Raw genomic sequence first — 26,444 nt, forward strand, 5'->3', positions numbered from 1 at the left:
AATAGAAATTTGTTCACATAGAAATAAATTTTCTTTTGGCAATTTTACTTCGGATCGAAAATCAGGGGTAGTCTCATTCACGAGTTCCTATCCCCCTAAACTTTAAAAAATAAACTACCTACCAAAAAACCAAATTTACTACAGAATTGGCGACTGTGACAGGACATGAATATGGGAATGTGTAAAATTTTATAAAAATTGTAGACTTAAAGAAAGTATTTATTGATTCTGTCTTTGTCATTGTTAACATAACGTCAATTTCTGTTACATGTAACAACTTCAAAATTGAGTGCAACATTTCTGGATGAGCAATGCACATAATATAAAAGGAAAATTAGTAATATATTAAAAAAGGAGACAGACAAAACGGTGAAAGAAGTACATAAGTGCATTCTTATCAGCAAACAATCAGAAGACACCAATGGTGAGTGATAAAATGCAAATTCATACTGATTCTTTACGCAAGTCGTAACATCTTGTAGTTCATACTTTGCCGCCTATATCTATCGGTTACGCTGCTATTGTGTGGTTAGAGAAAGCGTGTGACGTAAGCCGAATTGTCAAAGAGCATTGTCTTTACGTACCCAGTGTTAGAGCACGCTTGGCGGAATACGCGAGTGCAGTGAAGTTTTGTAACACCTACATTCACATTTTTGACAAATTTGAAAGTGAAAAACATCATTTGTAGTGCAAAATTTGTGTATTCATAAAAAATCTTAACATCAATAATGTCGCAATTGTCGAGTAACGATTCAGAAGCCATGTTGCGCACTACAGGTGACGTCACAGACCACGTCAACGAACGTGTTGCTATGGACACAGCTGACCTACATGTAAACAACATGACAGACGCGACAGTCAATATTACTGATTTGGACATACAAAGTATGGAAGTGTGTAGTGTTGACAAAGATACACAACCGATTAACACAACTTCGGACACGTTAAGTTCTGGTAGTAGCAGTAACGGGCTTGGCCCAGAAACTTACGATAGTCCCAACACAATAAGGAAAATAATTTACGTACTGAACAGAGATCAAACACAAACACAAATTTCGAGTGCATGTGAATTGCAGAACACACAACCTGTAACTTCACAACCCGACACAACACATTCTGCACAGCAATTAGGCAATGTAGCAGGAAATGGAGCGTTTGCGGCCTTGCTCACTTTCCTAGGAGACAGACTTGCACAGATCACACAAACGATAGACGAATCAAGCGAGAAAACTAGGTATGACTTAACACAGAAAATGGATGAAATGAATAGGGACTTAACACAGTTAAATCAGAAGGTAGAAGAATCAAAGAGGGATATAACGCAGCAGGTAAGGGGGGTAAAAGACGAAGTACAGAGCCTCACAGTGCAGTTAAAACACCTCACTGTGGAGCATAACGAATTTAAGAACCAATTAGAAACGGTTTTAGACAATGTACTAAGTGAACATTACAAAATTATCCTTGGAGATTTTAATGCAAAAATAGGGAAAGAAGCAGCCTTCATGGGGACCATCGGAAAGCACAGTTTACATGATGTGAGCAGTGATAACGGCACTAGGCTGGTTAGCTTTGTGACTGCAAAAGGCTTGTTTATAAGTAGTACCGATTTCAACAGGAAGAGAATATATAAAGGAACCTGGGTGTCTCCAGATGGGAAAACAGTGAACCAAATTGACCACCTAATTGTAGAGAAGAGAATAAAGAAGTGGATACAAAATGTTAGAACGGCAAGAGGTGCGGAATGTGGATCAGACCACTTCCTTGTCAGAGGAAGGATGAAAACAATATGGAGAGCCAGGAAGCATAAAAGAATGCAAAGAGTCACTCGATATGACTATGAGAGTCTGACTGAAGATAATATAAGAAGAACTTTCAAGATAGCACTAACAAACCGTTTTGAGGCTTTGAATGAAGAGGAAGGAGATACTGTGGTAGATCAGAACTGGAAGGCAATTGCAGAGACCATTAAAGAAACAGCCCAAGAAGTAATCCCAAAGCGAACTAAGGGAAAAAGAGTGTGGTTCAATGAGGAGTGTGAGGGAGCTATCAGGGAGAGACAACGGGCCAAACTACTGTGGATACAAAGCAATATGCAAGAAGAAGAAAAATCGAAGTTTGAAGAAACACGACGGCAGACCCAAGCCACATTGAGGAAAGCAAAGAGAAAATATGTTAAAAGTATCATGGAGGAAGCTGAACAAGACTTTCATGGAAATAGGTATAAAGAACTTTATAGAAAAGTGAAAAGTTTTAAAGGAGGGGCATACCATCAACACAGATTCATAAAAGATGCCAATGGAAGAATGTTAACAGAAGACCAAAAAATTGGAAGAAGATGGATGGAATACTTCAGAGAATTACTAAACTCTGATGAACCAACCGAACTACTTGAGTTTGATGAACCAGTAACAGTAGACCCAGAATATCCTCCACCCACCATTGAAGAGATAAGGAACCAGATTAAAAACCTTAAGAGTGGTAAAAGTCCAGGTGAGGACGGTATTCCTGCTGAACTTCTCAAGGCTGGAGACGAAACCCTCTGTTTCAAAATCCACAAGCTAATCAAGCAAATTTGGGTAAAACATGAAATACCAGAGGAATGGAAGGTAGCTGTGATATGCCCCATATATAAAAAGAAAGACAAATCCGTATGTGACAACTACAGGGGCATAGCGCTACTCAACACCTGTTATAAGATCTTCTCCAACTGCCTATTAGAACGAATAAAACCTATAACAACAGACATAATTGGAGAATACCAAGGAGGTTTCCAGGCAGGGTGATCAACCACGGACCAGATTTTTGTCCTAAAACAGGTCTGTGAAAAAATGTACGAATACGGACGAGAGATACATCTCCTGTTTGTAGACTTCAAGAAGGCTTACGACAGTATACATAGACCTAGCCTGATTATAACTATGACAGAGTTTGGTATACCAAAGAAGTTGGTCAAACTGGTAGAGGTATGCCTAAATGACACAAAACTTAAGGTTAAGGTAGGCAATCAAATGACAGAAAGCTTCCAAGTTGTAACAGGATTACGCCAAGGAGATGGGCTATCACCTGTCCTCTTCAACCTGGCACTTGAGAAGGTAATGCGGGATTTCAACAAAGAAAACATCAAGAGCATTCAAATTGGTAATGAACACATTACATATCTGGCCTATGCAGACGACATTGCACTATTAGCATGCACACAAGAAGATCTGAAGAGAAGTATCCAGGCCTTGGAGTTATTGGCAGCTAGGATCGGTCTACAAATTAGCTCTGAAAAGACAGAGTATATGACCATAGGAAGAAAGATCCAGAACTCTCAAGATTTAATTGTGAACAACACCAGGTATAAACATGTGAAAGAGTTCAAATACCTTGGATCATTTTCTACAGAAGTAACATCAACTGAAGCAGAGATAAAAGCACGACTACAGGTGCGAAACAGATACTATCACTCTCTAGACCCTATATTAAAATGTAGAAGTGTCTCACAACAACTAAAGCTACGGTTGTATAAGACATTAATAATGCCAGTAGTACTTTATGGTTCTCAAACCTGGAGCACTCGAAAACAAGACCTTAAGCGACTGCTAACATTTGAAAGGAAAGTCCTCAGGAAAATATTTGGACCAGTCAGAAATCAGACTATTGGAGAATGGAGAAGACGCCATAACACCGAATTAGAAGAGCTGTACAAGGAGCCTAACATCGTGGGAGTGATGAGAAGCAAAAGACTGCAATGGGCTGGACATGTTGTTAGAATGGAGGCAACAAGATGGCCCAAAATCACAATGGACTGGATCCCGTCAGGCAGCAGACCAGTGGGAAGACCTAGAAAGAGGTGGATCGATGGAGTGAGAGAAGACCTGTTGCAGCTGGGAGTCACGGAAAACTGGAGACAGATAGCAGAAGACAGAGACGGATGGAGAGCTCTAACTGTGGTGGCGCGCAGTCCTCTGGGCCTGATCGCGTGAAGTCAGAAGTCATTAGGTACACTACATCAACAACAAGAACAATTACAGTCATCACAGAACAAACTGATTACTGACGTAGGAAACATGAAAACTGAAGTAAACAGTATACAGGAGAATTACGGAAACATTCCAACAGAGGTTACAAAACTGTCAGATCGAATAGGATCACTAGAATTAGAGCAAAAACAGATCAAGGAAGATCTAAGCTTAATAAAGGAAAGTCTAGAAGACACTACAACGGCACAAAAGGTGGTGCATGAATACGGCACATGCCTTACAGGTTTCGAAAGACATCTAGCTGAAAAGGAGACAGAAATAGTTGAGAGAGTAATGAAACAGGTTAAGACTGCCCTAGAGCAAACCAAACAAACATCTGTAGAAACAAACACACAAACAGAAACACCTAGAACCATCACTACTGACACTGCTATAAGCAAACCACCAAGCATTGAATTTGGTAATGAAAAGAGTATTGTATGAGTACAAGATCAGGTACAGCAACGGTACACACCACAAGCGAAAGATAGAACTTCACCAGCTGTTAGCTGTTTACACAACATGCCGTCAAGTAGCAATTATACACCGCATTGCTCGTGTAGTCATTCATCAACACCACACGCAACTTTCATAGACAAAAGCTTACTGAAGTACAGGCAGTTCCAGGTATTTTCTGCGGAAAATAAAAAAGTTCACCCTGTTGTCTTCCTCAAATCATTCAAAAACATTTTGCCACAGTATTGGAGTGAGGAGCAGAAAATACAGTATGTCATTGGGTACATACAAGGAGAAGCTGCCCTATGGGTGAATGAAATTGCAGAATACTGCCACACCTATTCAGATTTCGAAAATGCATTCCTAGGCAAATTTTGGTCCCAGGGAATTCAGGAACGATTGCGGAAAGAGGTATTCCACCCTGAACCATTCAATCCAAAAAGCGGAGGATTATGTAAATATTTCGAAAAATATCTAAATAAAACTCGATATTGGCATAAAGCCATATCTTATGTTGATGTTTTGGAAATCCTTAAAGAGAAGTTACGAATCCCGATCAGAGAAAGACTCGCCACAGTACCGGCAGATAATGTTGACTATTTTCTATCAGTACTGGACACCTTTGACCTGATTCACGAGGACGGTCAAAGGCAGAACAGCAACAACAGCAATAACAGTAACCGCAACGGCAATAATCATAACGGTAATTACAATCACAATAATAATAATACACCCGGCAGGCAAACACAACAACTTAACTACCCGCGGGGGCAGAATGGTCAAACATATGGAAACAAACCGTGGAACCGCAGGGAAAACAGATACAATCCCGGGTATCAAAACGGCAAAAATAGGAACAGGGGCAGATTTCAGCCAAATTCACATTGGCAAAATAATAACACACAGAACAATAACAGAAACACTTTTGGAAGAAACAGGCGAGCCACATATCCAGCAACTGGCAATGCATGGCAAGCGCAAATGCCAAGTGTAAATATTATTGAATTGAATGACAACAACACAGCCAGTACACCCGTACTAGCTAACGGCAGCGTTGCCAACACCGCAGAAAACAGCACGCGACACTGCTCACCCCCGCAGCGGTAGTCGACAGCGGAGTAGGGGGCAATAACACGAAAACAATAAACCTTATCAGATATTACATGGACACGGAGATGGAGGAAGATTTGTGTTTTGACAGAACAATTTGTACACATCGACAAGAATATGAGGTACAAGCGTTGGTTGAAGGGACGCTAGGAGGCGTACCTGTGAAAATTGTTATGGGCACAGGCACATCCGTGAATGTAATGTCAACCAGCTTGTTCGAACAGATTAACAAGACAACAGTATTGCCTACCTTTCCAGTGCAGAATTGCAAAATATTAAGTGCTATGGGGAATAAGCCAAAGGGAGTTAAAATACAGACACTAGCACCAGTTACACTGGCGAACATAGAAATAAAATGCTCATTTTTAGTAGTTGAAAAGCTCATAGTAAACTGTATCCTAGGAATGGAATTTTTCAGACAACACTAAGTTACACTGGACATAGCCATAGGTAAATGCACATTTCAGTTTGAGGGAAAGGTATTTTCTGTGGACATGATAAGAACACCTGCAATGCATAGTAGATATTGTCATTTGGTTAATCTCGAGCTAACACTACCCAAAATTCTATTTACAAATCAACAGCAACACTATCCTGGAGGTGACACAGAACATGTGAGCACACAAGAAATTATAGAGAAGGTACATGAGTGCAACAGCTTAACACCTGAGCAACAACGTGAACTTTGTGATGTACTGTGTATACATAAACAAGTATTTAGTAAAAGACCAGGAGTAGTGAAGGATTACGTGTACAGAATGGACGTTAAACCACATGAAACCTTTTGCCATTCTTCTTACGCTATACCATGGGCCAAGAGGGAGGCAGTAAACAAAGAGATAGAGCGAATGCTGAAATGGAAAATTATAGAGCCATCTCAGTCACCTTATTGCAGTCCCCTCTTGCCAGTTACCAAATCTGATGGTACAGTAAGACTTGTTTTGGATGCTAGAGCCATCAATAAAATTATTATCCCGGTAAGAACAAAACCAGGTAAGTTGGACGAGCAACTACTAATGCTTTATGGTGTAAAATTTCTATCAACTATCGATCTGAAAGCATCATACTGGCAAATAGTAATGCATGTAGATAGCCGTAAATACACAGCATTTGTATGTGATGGGAGAAGCTATCAATTTTGTGTGGTACCTTTTGGCCTGAATGTCAGCACAGGAGTATTTATAGCAGCCTTGGATCAAGTACTTGGGCCTGAATTACGTAGTCGTGTAACAGTATATGTAGATGATTTACTCATTGCTACAGCCACTTGGAGAGAACATTTAGATTTACTAAACAAAGTGTTGACAAAATTTTCAGAGTATGGAGTTACTGTAAATCTTAAAAAGTCAAAATTTGCCAGGCAGGAAGTGAAATTTTTGGGTCACATCATTTCTGAGGAAGGAATAAGACCAGACACAAGTAAAATAGATGCAATCAGGAATTGTCCTACTCCTCAAACAAAGAAACAGCTTAAGGCATTTCTAGGATTAGCATCATTCTTTAGGAAGTTTATGCCACACCAAATTTTAAATAGTGAAGCTCTGTTAAACCTATTGAGAAAAAACAACACTTGGATTTGGACACAGGAATGTCAGAAAGATTTTGATGTTATCAAACAAGCTTTAGTAAATGCAGACTTATTACATCACCCAGATATGACACAGGATTTCTGTTTAGCCACTGATGTTGCACTAGCTGTTGTATGGGCATTCAGGAAATTTAGATACTATCTGTGGGGTAACCACATTAAAGTCTTTTGTGACCACCAAGCTTTAGCATTTCTATTGACATGCAGACTATTACATGCCAGGTTAGCTCGTTGGTGTCTTTACCTGCAAGAATTTCAATTCGAAATAGTCCATATGGATGGAAAGCAAAACGTTATAGCTGATGCTTTGTCGAAGTTACCTCAAAATTTAACAGAATTTACAGAACTTACAGAACAGACAACAGATTTTAGAATCCTATTAATGTATGATGGTACTTATAGACCATATTATCTAAAACTTTGCAAAAATATGAAATTCCTGCAAGAGAAAGACTCACAATGAAAGTCAGTAAAAGAACAACTAATTAAGGGAGAGAACAACAAGATCTCTACACACTACTGTTTATCTGAAGGAGATTTGTTTTATAGGCGTACATCCACTTCAAGGCATTGGTGTGTATGCTTACCTGAAGACTCTGTGGAGAACTTTATACAATACACTCATCGGGTTTGGGGGCACTATGGTGTTTCCAAATGCATGAGTAAGATATCCATTTATTGCTACTTTCCAAACATGCGTAGGCGCATTCAACAAGTACTTAGATATTGAACCATTTGTCAAAAGGTGAAACACGACAACAAGGACACAAGAACAGAGTTACATCCTATAATACCAAAGAGGCCTTTATCAATAGCAGCTTTAGATGCTGCAGGACCTTACCCACATCAAAAGGAGGGACTAAATATGTGATTGCATTATATGATGTATACACAAAATATTTGAAATTGTTTGCCACAAAAACTGTTACCTCACAACCCATCATTAAGAGAATCAAAGAAGATTACATTACACGAGTGGGCAAACCACAGGCAATTCTTACTGATAACGCAACGACTTTCACGAGCCACAGATGGAAGAATTTTATGACAGAACAAGACAAGACACATACTCATTTCACGATTTCACCGAGAAGCAAATCCGGTGGAACGGGTATTCAAAGAATGGAACAGGTTCATCAGAACATACATCCCATATAAACAGACTAAATGGTTAGAATACCCTACACCACTCGAAGAAATTTTTAACAATCTACCACACACATCTACAGGGCTATTTCAAATGATTGAAGCGATTTCATAAATTCACTGTAACTCCATTCATTGACATATGGTCACGACATACTACAGATACGTAGAAAAACTCATAAAGTTTTGTTCGGCTGAAGCCGCACTTAGGTTTCTGCCGCCAGAGCGCTCGAGAGCACAGTGAGACAAAATGGCGACAGGAGCCAAGAAAGCATATGTCATGCTTGAAATGCACTCACATCAATCAGTCATAACAGTGCAACGACACTTCAGGACGAAGTTCAACAAAGATCCACCAACTGCTAACTCCATTTGGCGATGGTATGCGCAGTTTAAAGCTTCTGGATGCCTCTGTAAGGGGAAATCAACGGGTTGGCCTGCAGTGAGCAAAGAAATGGTTGAACGCGTGCGGGCAAGTTTCACGCGTAGCCTGCGGAAGTCGACGAATAAAGCAAGCAGGGAGCTAAACGTACCACAGCCGACGGTTTGGAAAATCTTACGGAAAAGGCTAAAGCAGAAGCCTTACCGTTTACAATTGCTACAAGCCCTGACACCTGATGACAAAGTCAAATGCTTTGAATTTTCGGCGCGGTTGCAACAGCTCATGGAAGAGGATGTGTTCAGTGCGAAACTTGTTTTCAGTGATGAAGCAACATTTTTTCTTAATGGTGAAGTGAACAGACACAATGTGCGAATCTGGGCGGTAGAGAATCCTCACGCACTCGTGCAGCAAATTCACAATTCACCAAAAGTTAACGTGTTTTGTGCAATCTCACGGTTTAAAGTTTACGGCCCCTTTTTCTTCTGCGAAAAAAACGTTACAGGACACGTGTATCTGGACATGCTGGAAAATTGTCTCATGCCGCAACTGGAGACCGACAGCGCCGACTTCATCTTTCAACAGGATGGTGCTCCACCGCACTTCCATCATGATGTTCGGCATTTCTTAAACAGGAGATTGGAAAACTGATGGATCAGTCGTGGTGGAGATCATGATCAGCAATTCATGTCATGGCCTCCACGCTCTCCCGACTTAACCCCATGCGATTTCTTTCTGTGGGGTTATGTGAAAGATTCAGTGTTTAAACCTCCTCCACCAAGAAACGTGCCAGAACTGCGAGCTCGCATCAACGATGCTTTCGAACTCATTGACGGGGACATGCTTCGCCGAGTGTGGGAGGAACTTGATTATCGACTTGATGTCTGCCGAATCACTAAAGGGGCACATATCGAACATTTGTGAATGCCTAAAAAAACTTTTTGAGTTTTTGTATGTGTGTGCAAAGCATTGTGAAAATATCTCAAATAATAAAGTTATTGTAGAGCTGTGAAATCGCTTCAATCATTTGTAATAACCCTGTACAGGCTATACACCAGCCGAACTAATGTTTTCTCAACAGGAAAGAAATGAATGGATCAACCCTTTACCTAAGTTAACCAATCACGAAGTTACTTTGGAAGAAAAGATCAGAGAAGCACTGGTACACTTAAAAGAACAGGGTCAAAATAGAAAGAGAGCATTTGACAAAAGGCATGGAAACAGAACAGAATACAAGGTAGGAGAGGAGGTACTACTTAGGACACACCCTAAGTCTACCAAGGTTAAGAAACTGAACAAAAAATGGCAGATGCTTTATGCTGGTCCATTTAAAATTAGTAAAATTCCACACCCTGGAGCATACTTGCTAAGCTACCCAAAAACTGGGAAAATAAAGGGATTATATCCACATAAAGATTTAAGGAAGTATTTAAGACACACAGAACCTAGTACGAGAGAGAAAGAATAATCTGATTTGGAAGCTATGACAATATCAGGGAAAAGACACATGTGTAAATAGTAAACTTTATTTTAGGCAATAAGTTACATTTAAGTAAGAAAGTAGACTAAGTAAGGTATTGTAGAGAACAGGAGGAATAGTGGAGTGCTAGAGACACACACTACATGTTCTAAACACTTCATGTACATAACAAGTCAAGGTTAGACAGTAAGTTCACACAATGTACAGCCAAAAATAGGAATAAGGATATCTATGTACAAAAGATGGATGACAAATTACAAGAGAAAGGAAAACCCACCACCATAACACTAAAGCTATAGCTATGAACATGATGTACAATATTTACAAAACCCACCTTAATTCTGTGTAAAAGGCAGACAGTAAGAGAAGGGAAAACACTTAACACTGAAAACAAATGTCATCTCAAGCTAACATTATACACAAACACTTGCAAGGTAAAGCCTAGGCAAACTGAAGCAATATTAAGAACAGATTACAGTAAATGAGAGGAAAAAGCAGAAACTATACAGTATACACTACTTTTCTTTCAGATGGAAGTAAGGAACAATATAAAGACACGATAAATGCATATGAAAAGCACAAAAGGTAACATAAGTTGAAGTGTGAGCAAAAGGTAGTATTCCGAAAGCTGAATAACAAGGAGGAATATTTTGTTGTAAGGAAAAGGTAAACTGTTGAACTATTATAGACAGCACTTATGTTATACACATGGTAACTGTCAGGGAGAGATATAACTTGGATTTTTGTGAGAATTTTGTATGTGAGTGAACACTGAGGTAATCCTACAGGGAGCCTTAACTTAGTTTTAAGTATTGGAGGAAGGAGGAATTTACAGTGGGACCAGAGGATAAAGTCCGGCCCACATTAATGATGGTAGTATTGAGGAAATGGAGGTGTTGGTACCTAATGAGGGAGCCACACAAATATTGTAGATTCAAGGTGAATGACTGTGTAATGAGAATAGAATATGTGTGAGAGTATGAAGCCACAGTGAACCTCTGACATGATCTAGAAACCATGTATGTTATGATAATAAGCAATGGCAAGTGTAAAGAATTTTCCATTAGAAAAGCACAGAATATACCACAAATAACCACACTTGTGTTGAGAATAGCTCAAATTTGAAGCCAACTCAGTAGGGACCACCTCAAGGCACAAAATAACACAAGAAGCAATATGCTTTTTTGCAACATTTCTTAAGTGTATACACACAGTTATCTGTAGTTGAGAAAACAACAAATTAACATTCTGTAGCCTAGCTAACATCATAAGATAAGCTACATGAAACCTAAAGAACCACTAATATCTGAATAAGATTACTGCTCTTACTGTAAACTAGTAACTAACCTCTGAAGTTAATAAGCAAACAATACCTCAGGAATGCTAAGAGAATGTATGACATATCTGCATTTAACAGGAAGAATATGCAAAAGCAATATTTAAGCAATATTAAGCTACAAATCCTTTTACACTACAACTGTATACATGTACACACACACATTATAGTGGGAAGCACACATGAAGGACTTGTACATAGCCATAGCAGAGAATATGACATGATTTTTTAAACATGCAATGGATAGCCATGCACAGCATGAAGCTCTGAAAATATACCTACTTAAATATTGTTTGTTAAGAGTGTACATAATACATTAATAGAAGAAGCATGGAGAGTAAAATTAAGGTACGTTTCAAGCTTGTAACACGAAAAAACGCTGATACACAAACGATGCTTAAAGTAAAACGCAGATGTCAGATATGCTGAGAGACGAATTTTGCACTAAGTTGACACAACTTGTAGAAATCACTGGTGTACAAGTGAGAAACAAAGAGTAAATGTGGAGTGAATGTGAATATTTATGGTTAAAAGTTCTTCTTTGTAGGTATTGTAGATTGGTAGTTTTTAGCATATTTCTTCACCTTCTACTTGTAGTGTAAAAATAACATGACTTGCAGTAAGAAGTGGTGAAGACCCTTGTGAATAGCGAAGTAGCAATTTAACCTCAAGAATGGAACTTATGTACAACAGGAGTTCACCCTAAAAGAGAGAAAATAAGAAAGCAAAATCAAAGGTTGAAAAAGTTCAGCTTTTTAGGATAAGATATTTAAATTTCATGTTTAAAAATGTATGCAAGGATAACTGATGCCACAAAAGAATAATGACAAAAGAATGAAGGATTTATCATGTAAAACATAAGTATATATGAACTGGAATTTCAGAAGTATAATTATTTGTCTTCTTGTTTTGCATATTTTCATGACGATGTATGTCATAAAAAAAATGTTGGCTTGGAAGAAGACAATGTGAGCATTATGACAAGAGTAATGGAAAAAATGTGTGTGAAAGGAAAAAGTCTTTAAGTGATTGTGAAAAATCATACCTCTCAAGGGAGGAAAGTGAATAAAAAGGCGTGCGAGTGTTACTGCTTGTGTTACATACCTGTGAGGTGATACTGCAGGCTGGAAGTTCGCACTTCGACCCTGGAGCACACCAAGGGGCGTCGTAGCGGGTACTTTGGGTACTGGTGCAACCAACGCAACTTCTAGTAGCATCTACCACCAGGAATCCAGCACTTTCACAGCCTCCACGTGAAGGGACAACGCGGTCATGCGCGAGGACAGGAACGACAGTGTGGGATAAGACAATGCGTGCCTTAGACGCACGAGCCAAACAATGGTCCCATGGAACAAAAGCCTGCCGACCGCCAACCGTAAGGGAAACAATGGGTATCCAAGCCCAACAGGACGAATCTGAGGACTCGCCAACGCGCGCAAAAGAGGAAAAAACGCAATTGTAAAACCAAAAACTCTTTTTTGTGTGTAATATATATATGTGTATATGTGTATATATGTATGAATTTATGTAACAAAAATTTTTTGTAGAAGTTAAGAATATCACCTAGTATAGCAATTCTTCAATTAGATTTAGAGCAGAGCTGAATTTTTTCTTAGAGATCTATATAGATATATGTAAAAGTGTAAAAGGTACTGTTCACTATCCACATGAACCAAGGAAAGTGACCTCATGCGTCAGTGAACAGTAGGGGGTGGTGTAGTGGAACAGACCCCTCCCCATTGACGCAAATGACGAAAAAGGAAAATGTTTATTTATTTTTTATTCAAATGAAATTACGCAATTAATTATTTAAATTATCATTTTTGTAAATTAATATTAAAGTAAATAAATAAATTTTAGAAGTAAATGTGCTCTTTGGTCGGAAGCAGCAAAGACAAGGCATTGCTATCTCTGACCAAAGAGGTGCAGTAGCGTTGATAGACGTTCGCCAGTCGAGAGCGGCAGCAGTTGCAATTAAGATCTCTTACTGTGATAACACATAGAGCAGTTCATAGGAACAGTGCAAGTGACTGATGCATTCTTGTAAATGATATTGACCAGTTTGAAGATTCGATAATGTCAGATTTCATTGCAACTCAATTTCGTATGGTCGTAAATAAGTACAAGCAATAAATGAATATGGAAAACAGCAAGATCAAGAGTTAGAAAAAAATCATTTCCATACCTACCTACTTCAAGAATCAGAGGGAGAAAATCAATGGAGACAATAGCCTGACCAGCAGCTATCAAGAGAAAACGAAGATCTACACAGCCTACTGTAAAATTAGGTAAAAAGGGATTCTAAAAGCAAATTCACTCTGTTAAATCTCAAAAATTATCCAAGGTTGTTATTTCTGTAGTAAATTGACCCATATTGTCCGATACGATTGTGAAAAGTTACTTTCTCAATACTGCATTAAAAACACTTTCTTTTGGCGACTTAGAAAACTTTAATAGAAATTTGTTCACATAGAAATAAATTTTCTTTTGGCAATTTTACTTCGGATCCAAAATCAGGGGTAGTCTCATTCACGAGTTCCTATCCCCCTAAACTTTAAAAAATAAACTACCTACCAAAATACCAAATTTACTACATGGTGAAATGATTGAAGCCATAAGAGTTGCTGGAAAACAAGGAATCCACTGAAAGTTTGAGAGACATGGGAGAAAGGAAGATAGGTCTATTTGTTGACTGGAAAATTAGCATCATTATCCCAATTTTCAGGAACACTGATAGAACAAAATATTGTAACTACAGAGGTATCAATGTCACATCTCAAGTGAGTGAACATTATGAAGAAATTGTAGAACATAAGATCACACCCCTCATTGAAGAAAACTCTTGGAAGAACAATATGGATTCAGGAAATGAAGGTCAACAACTGATTTAATTTTTGCTCTCCGCTAATTAATGAAAAAATACCATGTACACAAATTAGACCTATGATTCACCTTCCAGGATATAAAGAAGGTGTTTGATGTTGTGAACAGGGAATATATGTGGGAAACACTGAAGAAAAGCGGAATATAAGATGGCATGGTACACAGGATCAATAATTTGAACTAAGATACCCACAGTAAAGACAAAACACCTGTGGGAATGGCTAAAATCTTTGACATGAAGTATAGGTTAAGGCAAGATGGAGTTCTGTCTCCTCTTCTTTTCATTATGGAAATGAAAAAGATATAGAGAAAATTACACCAAATCATCGGCAAACCATTTTGTTTGCCAGTGATGTATATTCTACGGAACAACTCTAAATAAGGCCTTCAAGATCAAATAAACACCTACGCAGAAGCTGCTAAAGTATGTGGTCTCATTTTCAGCCACGAGAAAAGTGAGGCAATGGTCATGAAAAGATATGGGCAACCAGTAGGACATGTTGAACTGGAGGGAAACAACAGATAACCTACTGTTTTAACTATCTTGATAGTGTTCTTTTCGATACTGGTGTAGACAAAGAAATCACACCCACAGAATTCAAGCAGATTCTAACTTCGATCAAACAGTTGAAGACCTAATGTGGGATAAGAAAGTACCATTAAAATGTAACTGAGTTATCTACGAAACCTATTATATGGTGTAGGAAAGTACTGTTAGAATACAAATACTTTTGGATTAAAGTAAGCCTCTCACTGAAAGCAGAAGTGTTGACTCGTGTATAGGCACACACAAAAAGAAACAAAACTCGCAAGCTTTTAGAATAATCCTTCTAAGAGGTAAAGTAAAAGTCACACAAAAAATGCACATGCACACATACACATGTCTATGCCCTTACATGGTGCAGGCGAGTCCAGCTGGCACTATGTAGGAAAATAGGTGCCTAAGTGCGTGTGCGTGTGTGTGTGTGTGTGTGTGTGTGTGTGTGTGTGTGTGTGAATTTTACTCTAGCTCACAGAAGGATTACTCCAAAAGCTAGCAAGTTTTCTTTCTTTTTGTGAGTGTCTATTGACAACTCAATGCTACTGCTTTCGGTGAGTTGTCTCCTTTAATATTATCACATGTCCATTTTGATGTACTGTTGTGAAAGAAGTAAAAGCTTCAGAAGAATTGAGACAGTTAAGCGGTGGTTTCTTCATAGTTTGGTCAGAAAGAAATGAAGGGATAGAAACTGGAATGAGGAAATCTGAAAACAGACTCAAGTCTGTACGCCTACAAGATAAAATAATCTCATAATAACTGAGATGGCACGGGCATATGTGATGCAGGGATGCTAAAGGTTAATGAGACTACTCTATGATCTGAATATCAGAAACAAAAGACCAAAAGGTAGACCAAAACTCAGGTACAAGAACATAGTAAAGTCTGACATCGAGCAAAGAGGACATACCCAAAACATCATCCCAGAAGAAGAGAAGTTTAAGAACCGTAATTTGCTGAGAAGCCTGATTTGTCAGTCCATAAAATAAGATAGAGTGATGTGGAATATGAACAGCAAATGGGTGAAAAGTATGATGCTGACTAACCTTTTCCCACATCTGAAGAAGTTTGTTACTGGAAAATGTTTCAAATCCACCAAACACGTTATGGGAGCTGTAAACGGATTAGAATAACATAACAGAGAGGGTACTGACTTAAAATACGACTATGTCAAAGCATAAAGAGCATTTTTGATTTAACAGAAACACAAAACTTTCACTGCCAGGCTGAGAACTTTTCACCATGCCATTATGCCACCTTCTGTTAGACAGAATGGCGGTATTTTATTTAATTCAGTACAAGCCCTTTATATAAATATATGACTGTTTTCAAGAACCTATATTTTCAATATATAAATCGAGTCTAATAAAATTTTCTGTACAAATCACAAATAAAAAATCACACCTGATTACAAAGGGCAAAAAATAATATATGTGCCCTTTCTAGCTGCACCAAATGTATATATATTAACTTTATACATATTAAAAACTTACAACTAAAGAGTAAATAACCTTCATGTGCAAAGCAAGCACTGTTGATGTTAAATATTTGGTTGGTATTCAAATGTCATCCCCAGTGGGTAAAAACACTGGCTTACTGTCACTCTAAGATAATGACATCATTATCACTGTCAGTATCAATCTCTGGATGTGTTGTTAAGTGCCTTTCCACCTGTTTTGATTCATGTGAATGAAATTCTGATGTATTATTCTTGGACTGTTCACATTTTTGCAGCATACCATTATGTCTGTCCTGCAGTTTAGATGGTCTCATTTCAGAAGAACAATTTGACACCCTAACATCGATTTTATGTGGCATACCATGTGCTTCAACTTTGATTGAAGCTGTGGCAATTACCACTCTCTCTTTAAGTTCTCTTCTTGGTGATTCCTGTAGCAAATTACATTTTTCATTCTTTTTGCTCCTTTCTGCATCACGAAGTAATTTTGCCTTATTGTCAGTATTATGTTCTGATTTTTGTTCATGAATTACCACAATTTCTTCTTCATTTTCTGCTTGTTTGCTGTTATTATCTTCACACACAGTTTCCTCTGTCTGTCGGTCTTCTCCATCCACGTTGCCATCACTCTCCTCATTGGATTCTTCTTCATTTTCACTGGTATCATTGTCATTGTTATCCATATCTGAAACAATTAATAAAAAACAAGGCTTCAAAGGTTTTTCTCAAAATTCTGAATAAGCAACTTTGCTAACTAAATATCCTTTTCAGGTTAAACAACCCTCAAATGTTACATCTTAACTGTCTAGTTTTTCTAGCCAAGTAGAAATGCATTGTTATTGAAAAATCTGCAACTTTTATTATTATAACATTTGTTCATCCTTTGTTCATTTTGTACAGCTGTATGTACAAGTCACATTACGAAGAGGTATACAGTCCAGCACAAACCACAGAAATAACCGTGTATAGAAACAAACAATGGATGATAATAATGAAAATAATAATAATAATAATAATAATAATACATGTTCAATTACCCGAAAGTTCCTAAATGCAATGTAACATATACCGTACAGTTAAAAGGAAGTGACACTTGATAAAGGTCCGCGTCGCTCCATTCTTAACCAGACTTAATGTCTGAGAAAGTAAATATAACAATAATAATAATAATAATAATAATAATGTGTATAGAAAAAACATAAGTATCTCAAATAAGTATAATGATTATTTCAAAACTATATATACATTGTAAATACTGGACAGAGAATGGGATGACACTGACTTTCATATTTCAAGCACACCATGATTTAAACAGTCAGTAACATTAATAACAAATAGATTTTTTTTTCTTTAGCTGTTACAAAATTCTGTATATCAGTCTGCCATAAAATCAGTTGATTCCGGAGAACAGAAATACCACTGGTATCCTCAGAACTTGATAAACATACAACATCCTGAATGTAACTAACTAACGAACTAAATTAAAAATACTTTGTATAAATTGGCAAAAAGACTTGATATTTTCAGGTTTCCCCACTGCTAAGTAAACACAGGATACAAGAAGAACTGTCTAATGATATTTCTTGTAATCACACTGGACATATTGACAAATCAATCAATAATTACACATAAGTCCAATGAGGTCTTTAGGGCACACCATAGAAAGACACAATCACAGTGCCATATCACATACCAAAACATTCATAGTAGATTTAAGGGTTGCCACGGACCACCACAGTCTCACTCGTACAGTGAGCATAGGGGCACAATGATAAGTTCATTATTAAAAATGTCTATATGTGAGAGTAGGGTATTGTGATTCCACCAAGGTAAGGTATTCATATGTTGGTAACACCAACTGATTTTTCAAGGCGGCCACTTGCTGCACTACTGGCAAAATGTCGCAAGTGTGTCTGAACCTCATTTTTTGCAAGATTTCCATGAAATAAAAACATTTCTACTTGTACAACTTATTGTCCATGAAAGTCAAAAGCAGTAAATGTCAATGCAGTAAATTTGGAAAGGATATTGAAGCACTGAAATTGATCGTACAAGTACTTCTAATTTCATTATGTAGTAAGTTTTGCATACTTTATGTATGGGGCACAATGGGCAACTGATGCTAGGGGCACATTGGACATACTGCCCAGTGTGTTTCACTATCATTAAAATTATTGTTCTGTAGTCTTCTCCTCTCCCCTCTCTCATGTTTCAAGAAATATGATTCAGAATAGGAAAAGGAAAACTAATATCGTATGACACCTGAAGACAGGATGAAAGAAGTTGTACAAGCTTTCCTAAAAGATAGTTATGCTGTGCTTGCAGCATCTAAAGAATACGGAATTCCTAAATAGACACTTGCACAGCACACTAACGTAATTTATCTATAGCCAAATTTGAAACTGCAATATGAAACATGTATATAAATCTAAAAGCTACACTAATTCACAAATTTATTTTTCCAGATATGTAAACAAAGCAAAGGCTGCACCAACCTTTGAAGAAGTTCGATTTTATCCAAAGTATAATTTTAAACAAGTTTTTACATTGGAGCAAAATCACTTTTACAAGAGTATGCTGAAGTATCTGTTGACATGCTGCATGGTATACCATTACACAGCTTGCTAAGCTGACATATGAGACAGCAGCTCGCAGTAATATCAGAATGCTTGAAAATTGGGAGACAAATAAACGAGCTGGTCCAGGCTTTTAAAACGACATCATTCACTGAGTTTGAGGAAGCTACAGCCTACATCATTATCATGAGCAACTAGTGCCAGCCCCCAGGATGTGGGAGCGTTCTTATGCAGACACCAGCAAAAAAGTAGGTAGTACGTTGTACACCAATTGGACATGGCCAACTTGTTACCCTAACTTCTTGTGTAACTGCATTGAGGAATTCTATTTCACTTGCAATAATATTCCCTACAGTTCATTATCCAGAACACAAACTATATGGCGTACCACCATAAACGGTAAGGTTAGCTCAGAAGTCAGGGGGGAAATTTTGTTCACGTAATTACATGAACCATGTTGTTAAATGTTCTAGTGCATCTCGTAACGACCCAGTTTTGTTGATTTATGACAATCTTGGAAGCCATCTCAATATAGATTGTATGGACACAGTAATGCAGAATGGTGTGACAATTCTGACACTCAAATCTCATTATAGCCACAAACTACAACCTCTAGACAGAACTGTTTATGGTCCTTTTAAGAGGTTTTATTACAGGGCTTCTGACAACTTTATGAAAATGAACCCTGAAAAGACTATCAGATTCAAAAATGTTGCAGCACTTAACTGGAAGAGCATATCTGATGGCATTCACAGTATCCAATATCATATCAGGATTCCAGTGCATAAGCATCTACCCTCTTAACACAAATATTTTAACAGAGCAAGATTTCCTGTCTGCTTCTGTAATGCAGCATGAAACAACTGAGGAAAATGAGAAAGAGAACTATGATGCAATTAATGATAAAGTTGATTATGTAAGTGTTTTATCAACCTTCAGACGAGTCCAGGAAATTGCAATAAAAGGCTACACCTTGGCCTTCAAGAGACGATACCAGTAGAGCATCATGCTTGTCTGTCAAACCTGAGAGCATCATGCTTGTCTGTCAAACCTCAAGAAACTAGTCCACCCACAAAGGCACAACCAAAGTAAAGTTCAATTGCCAGAAGGAAAAAAGGCTAAACATGAATCCTGACAGACATCCCAGAAAAACAAATACTTGTTGAACAAAAGTAGAAGGAAGCAAAGGGAACTGCAAAAGATATGATCCCTGAGAAGCAAACAGCCAGAGCCAAAATGCAGCTTATTTTTGAAAGTAATGACTCTCGGGCAGAAATGCAAATTGAGTTGGATGACACAGATAATGGACGACATTGATTTCTGTAGTAGCGATGGAGATCACAATATATTCACAATGCTCACTGAAGATCTCAAACAAGATGATTATGTAGTGGTGAAGGGGAATACATTGCAAAAAACAGATCCCATTTTGGCACTTTGTTGCCACAATCACTTCTACCAACAATGAGAAAAAAATTACACAAGTGTCCTACCTGAAGAAATCACATAAAAGTGGCAACCATTTCACTATGCAGAATAATCCACAAAAAAAGTCTCTTTGTACCATTACAATGTTCAGTAAACATGTGAAAATATGTGTCTAACAATGAAATAAATGTGTTAATTATGAGAAAAGAAGTCTTTACGTCAATAATTTACCTTCCCAAATGCTCATAGTGTCCCAAGCAATTTCTAACTCTATCCCTACATGGTGGACAGTGGGCACAAGAGACAGAGCTTTACCAGTATTTGTCCCAAAACTGTTACTGTGAGAACAAATAGAAAAATTACAAAAACAACTAATGTAATTATGTGACTCATGGAGCTTCAACTTTCTATTGCAGTTACTGTAGATGAAATAAAAATATTAAGTGATTTCTGTGCTCACCATGGCCCAGCTTCCCCAACCACAACAAGCCAGCGTTTACAGCAAGCTCTCTGGTGTGTCCTTTGATGACAACCCTGCACTACATGATTTTCTTGGAGCGTGATTAACTATCATCGACATATGGCTAGTGCACAGACTTTCCTACCTGCCTAATGCAGTACTGTCTTCACTCACTGCTCAACTTCTAGCTGTGCTTTCAGTGGATGAGCCAACAGCTTATGGGTGCACCAAGAGCATGGTTCACATCCAAGTCCCTCCCAGTCATATTTCTCTTGTACTGATGTGTGAGTTACTGAACAATCTTTCAGAATGCTGTATTGACCACAAGGTATCCATATCCAGAAGTTTTTCATTTTGTGTATTTCCAGTCAAGCCAAGAACAGTTACTTTCTGTGAGTTAATTATAAATAACTTGTGCTTTATTCTGATAACACCGCTGTTGTTAAGGTTAATACTCCCTCCAAGTAGCAAGCTGAAACTTTGATTTGGTCAATGAGGCATACTCACATAGTGCAATTACATGGTCCAGTCACATTAAAGTGGCCATCACCTATTTTCAGCTTCAATACGCAATAACCACTTACAAACAGCAGGTGGCAGCACTGGCAGTGGAGGGTATATGAAGTGAGTCACAGGGTCACTGGAAACACTGCTGTCATCGTCATAATGCAGAAACAGAGTGATTTATCTGACATCCAAAAAGACATGATGATTGGCTTTCAGGCCTAGGGTACAAGACCTATAGAAATGGTTAAGTTTGTAAACTGTTTGCATGCTGCTGTAATTAAATTATATTGTGTGTGGAAAAATGGTGCCAACCAAAACCAGCACCACGGCAACTGTGTTGCACCATGGTTCATAGATGACATGGGCGACAATGACTGTCGAGATATGAATGGGTGAACAGACATGAAACTATTGAGCACTGACCACTCAGATGAACAAAGGGGCCACCAACAGTGTCTCTTCAACACTGTTTAGTGGAAGATACTGCATATGGGCTACCACAGCAGGTTAATTCATGCACCCATACTGACTGTTACTCATAAGCAACAGGGGCTGGAATTTGCACACCGATACTGCAACTGCACATCCAAGGAGTGGCAACACATGGCCTTTTCAGATTAATCACATTTTATGCACCATGAATACAGGGCTATAAATACAAAATCAAATAGGGGTAATGCAGGAGTAGGTTTAATAATGAATAAAAAAAATAGGAGTGCGGGTAAGCTACTACCAACAGCATAGTGAACGCATTATTGTGGCCAAGATAGACACGAAGCCCATGCCTACTACAGTAGTACAAGTTTATATGCCAACTAGCTCTGCCGATGATGAAGAAATTGATGAAATGTATGATGAGATAAAAGAAATTATTCAGGTAGTGAAGGGAGACGACAATTTAATAGTCATGGGTGACTGGAATTCGAGAGTAGGAAAAGGGAGAGAAGGAAACATAGTGGGTGAATATGGATTGGGGGAGAGAAATGAAAGAGGAAGCCGCCTGGTAGAATTATGCACAGAGCACAACTTAATCATAGCTAACACTTGGTTCAAGAATCATAAAAGTAGGTTGTATACATGGAAGAATCCTGGAGACAATAGAAGGTATCAGATAGATTATATAATGCTAAGACAGAGATTTAGGAACCAGGTTTTAAATTGTAGGACATTTCCAGGGGCAGATGTGGACTCTGACCACAATCTATTGGTTATGAACTGTAGATTAAAACTGAAGAAACTGCAAAAAGGTGGGAATTTAAGGAGATGGGACCTGGATAAACTGAAAGAACCAGAGGTTGTACAGATTTTCAGGGCGAGCATAAGGGAACAATTGACAGGAATGGGGGAAAGAAATACAGAAGAAGAAGTATGGGTAGCTCTGAGGGATGAAGTAGTGAAGGCAGCAGACGATCAAGTAGGTAAAAAGATGAGGGCTAGTAGAAATCCATGGGTAACAGAAGAAATATTGAATTTAATTGATGAAAGGAGAAAATATACAAATGCAGTAAATGAAGAAGGCAAAAAGGAATACAAACGTCTCAAAAATGAGATTGACAGGAAGTGCAAAATGGCTAAGCAGGGATGGCTAGAGGACAAATGTAAGGATGTAGAGGCTCATCTGACTAGGGGTAAGATAGATACTGCCTACAGGAAAATTAAAGAGACCTTTGGAAAGAAGAGGACCACTTGTATGAACATCAAGAGCTCAGATGGAAACCCAGTTCTAAGCAAAGAGGGGAAAGCAGAAAAGTGGAAGGAGTATATAGTGTGTCTATACAAGGGTGACGTACTTGAGGACAATATTCTGGAAATGGAAGAGAATGTAGATGAAGATGAAATGGGAGATATGATACTGTGTGAAGAGTTTGACAGAGCACCGAAAGACCTGAGTCGAAACAAGGCCCCAGGAGTACACAACATTCCATTGGAACTACTGACGGCCTTGGGAGAGCCAGTCCTGACAAAACTCTACCATCTGGTGAGCAAGATGTATGAAACAGGCGAAATACCCTCAGACTTCGAGAAGAATATAATAATTCCAATCGCAAAGAAAGCAGGTGTTGACAGATGTGAAAATTACCGAACTATCAGTTTAATAAGTCACAGCTGCAAAACACTAACGCGAATTCTTTACAGACGAATGGAAAAACAAGTATAAGCCGACCTCGGGGAAGATCAGTTTGGATTCCGTAGAAATGTTGGAACACGTGAGGCAATACTGACCCTACGACTTATCTTAGAAGCTAGATTAAGGAAGGGAAAACCTACGTTTCTAGCATTTGTAGACTTAGAGAAAGCTTTTGACAATGTTGACTGGAATACTCTCTTTCAAATTCTGAAGGTGGCAGGGGTAAAATACAGGGAGCGAACGGCTATTTACAATTTGTACAGAAAGCAGATGGCAGTTATAAGAGTCGAGGGACATGAAAGGGAAGCAGTGGTTGGGAAGGGAGTGAGACAGGGTTGTAGTCTCTCCCCGATGTTATTCAATCTGTATATTGAGCAAGCAGTAAAGGAAACAAAAGAAAAATTCGGAGTAGGTATTAAAATCCATGGAGAAGAAATAAAAACTTTGAGGTTCGCCGATGACATTGTAATTCTGTCAGAGACAGCAAAGGACTTGGAAGAGCAGTTGAACGGAATGGATAGTGTCTTGAAAGGAGGATATAAGATGAACATCAACAAAAGCAAAACGAGGATAATGGAATGTAGTCGAATTAAGTCGGGTGATGCTGAGGGAATTAGATTAGGAAATGGGACACTTAAAGTAGTAAAGGAGTTTTGCTATTTAGGGAGCAAAATAACTGATGATGGTCGAAGTAGAGAGGATATAAAATGTAAACTGGCAATGGCAAGGAAAGTGTTTCTGAAGAAGAGAAATTTGTTAACATAGAGTATAGATTTAAGTGTCAGGAAGTCGTTTCTGAAAGTATTTGTATGGAGTGTAGCCATGTATGGAAGTGAAACATGGACGATAACTAGTTTGGACAAGAAGAGAATAGAAGCTTTCGAAATGTGGTGCTACAGAAGAATGCTGAAGATTAGACCGGTAGATCACATAACTAATGAAGAAGTATTGAATAGGATTGAGGAGAAGAGAAGTTTGTGGCACAACTTGACCAGAAGAAGGGATCGGTTGGTAGGACTTGTTCTGAGGCATCAAGGGATCACCAATTTAATATTGGAGGGCAGCATGGAGGGTAAAAATCGTAGAGGGAGACCAAGAGATGAATACACTAAGCATATTCAGAAGGATGTAGGTTGCAGTAGGTACTGGGAGATGAAGAAGCTTGCACAGGATAGATTAGCATGGAGAGCTGCATCAAACCAGTCTCAGGACTGAAGACCACAACAACAACAACATGCACCATCAGGCAGATGGCCATTGGTGTGTAAAGCATGAAATGTCTGGAAGCAAACATCGTGCAATCAGAAGGGAGCATTATGGTTTGGGGAATGTTTTCATAGCATTCCCTTGGTGGATCAACAAAAGCGACCATGTCCACCCCTACATACAGTTTGTTCTTCCTCAGCATGATGGCATTCACCAGCAGGACAATGCAATTTGTCACACAGCGTGCAGGTATATACGTGGTTCAAAGAGCACCAACATGAGTTGACCATTCTCCCCTGGCCACCAAATTCCCTATATTTTAACCTGATCAAGAATCTATGGGACCACCACAATCGGGCTGCGTTTCATACTGCAAAAGGAGTTTATCCAGGCTTTTGACAGGTGGTCACATTAATGTGACTGGATAGTATAGTAGCACTTTGCCAACAAAATGCAAGGATCCGAATTCCAGGCAAATTCTAACATCTTACTAAAGGTTCAATCATCAGGAGAGAGCAATGACCATACAAATCTGCCTTCGGCATGGAAAACATCTTCAGTAGAAGAATCCTAAGGAAGCCTAATCGCCCAGTGGAGGAGAGCATTGACAAAACTTCTGTCTGATTAGTTCTTCATTATTGTTTGGCACTCTGGGAACTGAACCATGCTGGATTAATGGGAGTGACAGATGAAACCCACAGAGAATTTGTCAAGGGTTTAGTCATCCAGCATAGGAAGATCACAGAAATGGTCTAAAATCCCAGCTGGGAAATACCACATGAAAGATATCAAACACCACTTTCAACCTTCCTTTTAACATGCTGAGATGGTATGCTCACAACAGAACCAACAAACAATCTTCCTTTGACGAGTAGCTCTTGTAATTACTGCTACCATAAAATTAGAAAAATTCTTATGGGAAGTGTACTGACTATAGTTTTCCTGTGAACCACCTGCAAGGTAAATCAATATATCCACTCTCTATACAAACTTATGAAATACACATGTTATTGCAGATTTCTTCTAGTTCTATTCTCGGAGAGTTGTTAGGAGAGTGGAGGGAGGTTATTCATCTGGAAGGTGTGTGCAAGTGGTTCACTTAAGACGGGGCAGGGGTTCTGGTTCAGCACAGTTTAACCTATCAAAAATGTTGCATATTGAGAACTGAAATAAAATATTTTCATTCATTTTCCAAAATATCAAGCACTTCTAATTGAAGTGTAAGGAACATTACAGAATGAATCCCAACAAATACCTAGAAATAAATAGAGAGAGAGAGAGAGAGAGAGAGAGAGAGAGAGAGAGAGAGAGAGAGAGAGAGCATTAGGTAAAAAAAAAATTATACATCCCACACAAAGCTGTTTTACTGTTTAGTGACAAGTGAAACCTTGCTCTAAATTTGGAAAAGTTTAAGTTAATGCAGATGAGTAGGATAAAAAATCCAACACTGTTCAAATTGTGTACAGTCGTGTGCTTGACACAGTGACATTTATTAAATATCTAGGCAAAATATTGCAAAGTGACATGAAATGGAACAAGCACTTGTGATTACCTGAACAAAAAGCAAATGGTCAGCTTCACTTTACTGGGACAACTCTAGGATAGTGTAGCTCCTCCTTCATGGAGACTGCTTATGGAACACTTGAGCGACACATTCTTGGGCACTGATCGAGCTTTTGGGATCCCCACCAGATAAGTTCAGAGTACTAGCATTCGCAGACTGCAGAATGATTCTATGCCCTCAACATATATCTTAAGTA

General features: G+C 38.5%; 1 protein-coding gene across 1 annotated transcript in view; it reads right to left on the minus strand.

Annotated features, from left to right (window-relative positions):
- Positions 1 to 15,311: 15,311 nt before the first annotated feature.
- The window catches only part of LOC124802687 (daxx-like protein), a 140,634-nt gene continuing 129,501 nt past the window's right edge, over positions 15,312 to 26,444 (minus strand). Inside the window, exon 8 of the mRNA XM_047263623.1 lies at positions 15,312 to 17,064. Within this exon, the coding sequence (XP_047119579.1) occupies positions 16,520 to 17,064 (545 nt within the window). The 3' untranslated portion in view covers positions 15,312 to 16,519. The remainder of the gene's footprint in view (positions 17,065 to 26,444) is intronic.

Source organism: Schistocerca piceifrons, chromosome 6 (assembly GCF_021461385.2).
Source record: "Schistocerca piceifrons isolate TAMUIC-IGC-003096 chromosome 6, iqSchPice1.1, whole genome shotgun sequence".
NCBI lineage: Eukaryota > Metazoa > Arthropoda > Insecta > Orthoptera > Acrididae > Schistocerca > Schistocerca piceifrons.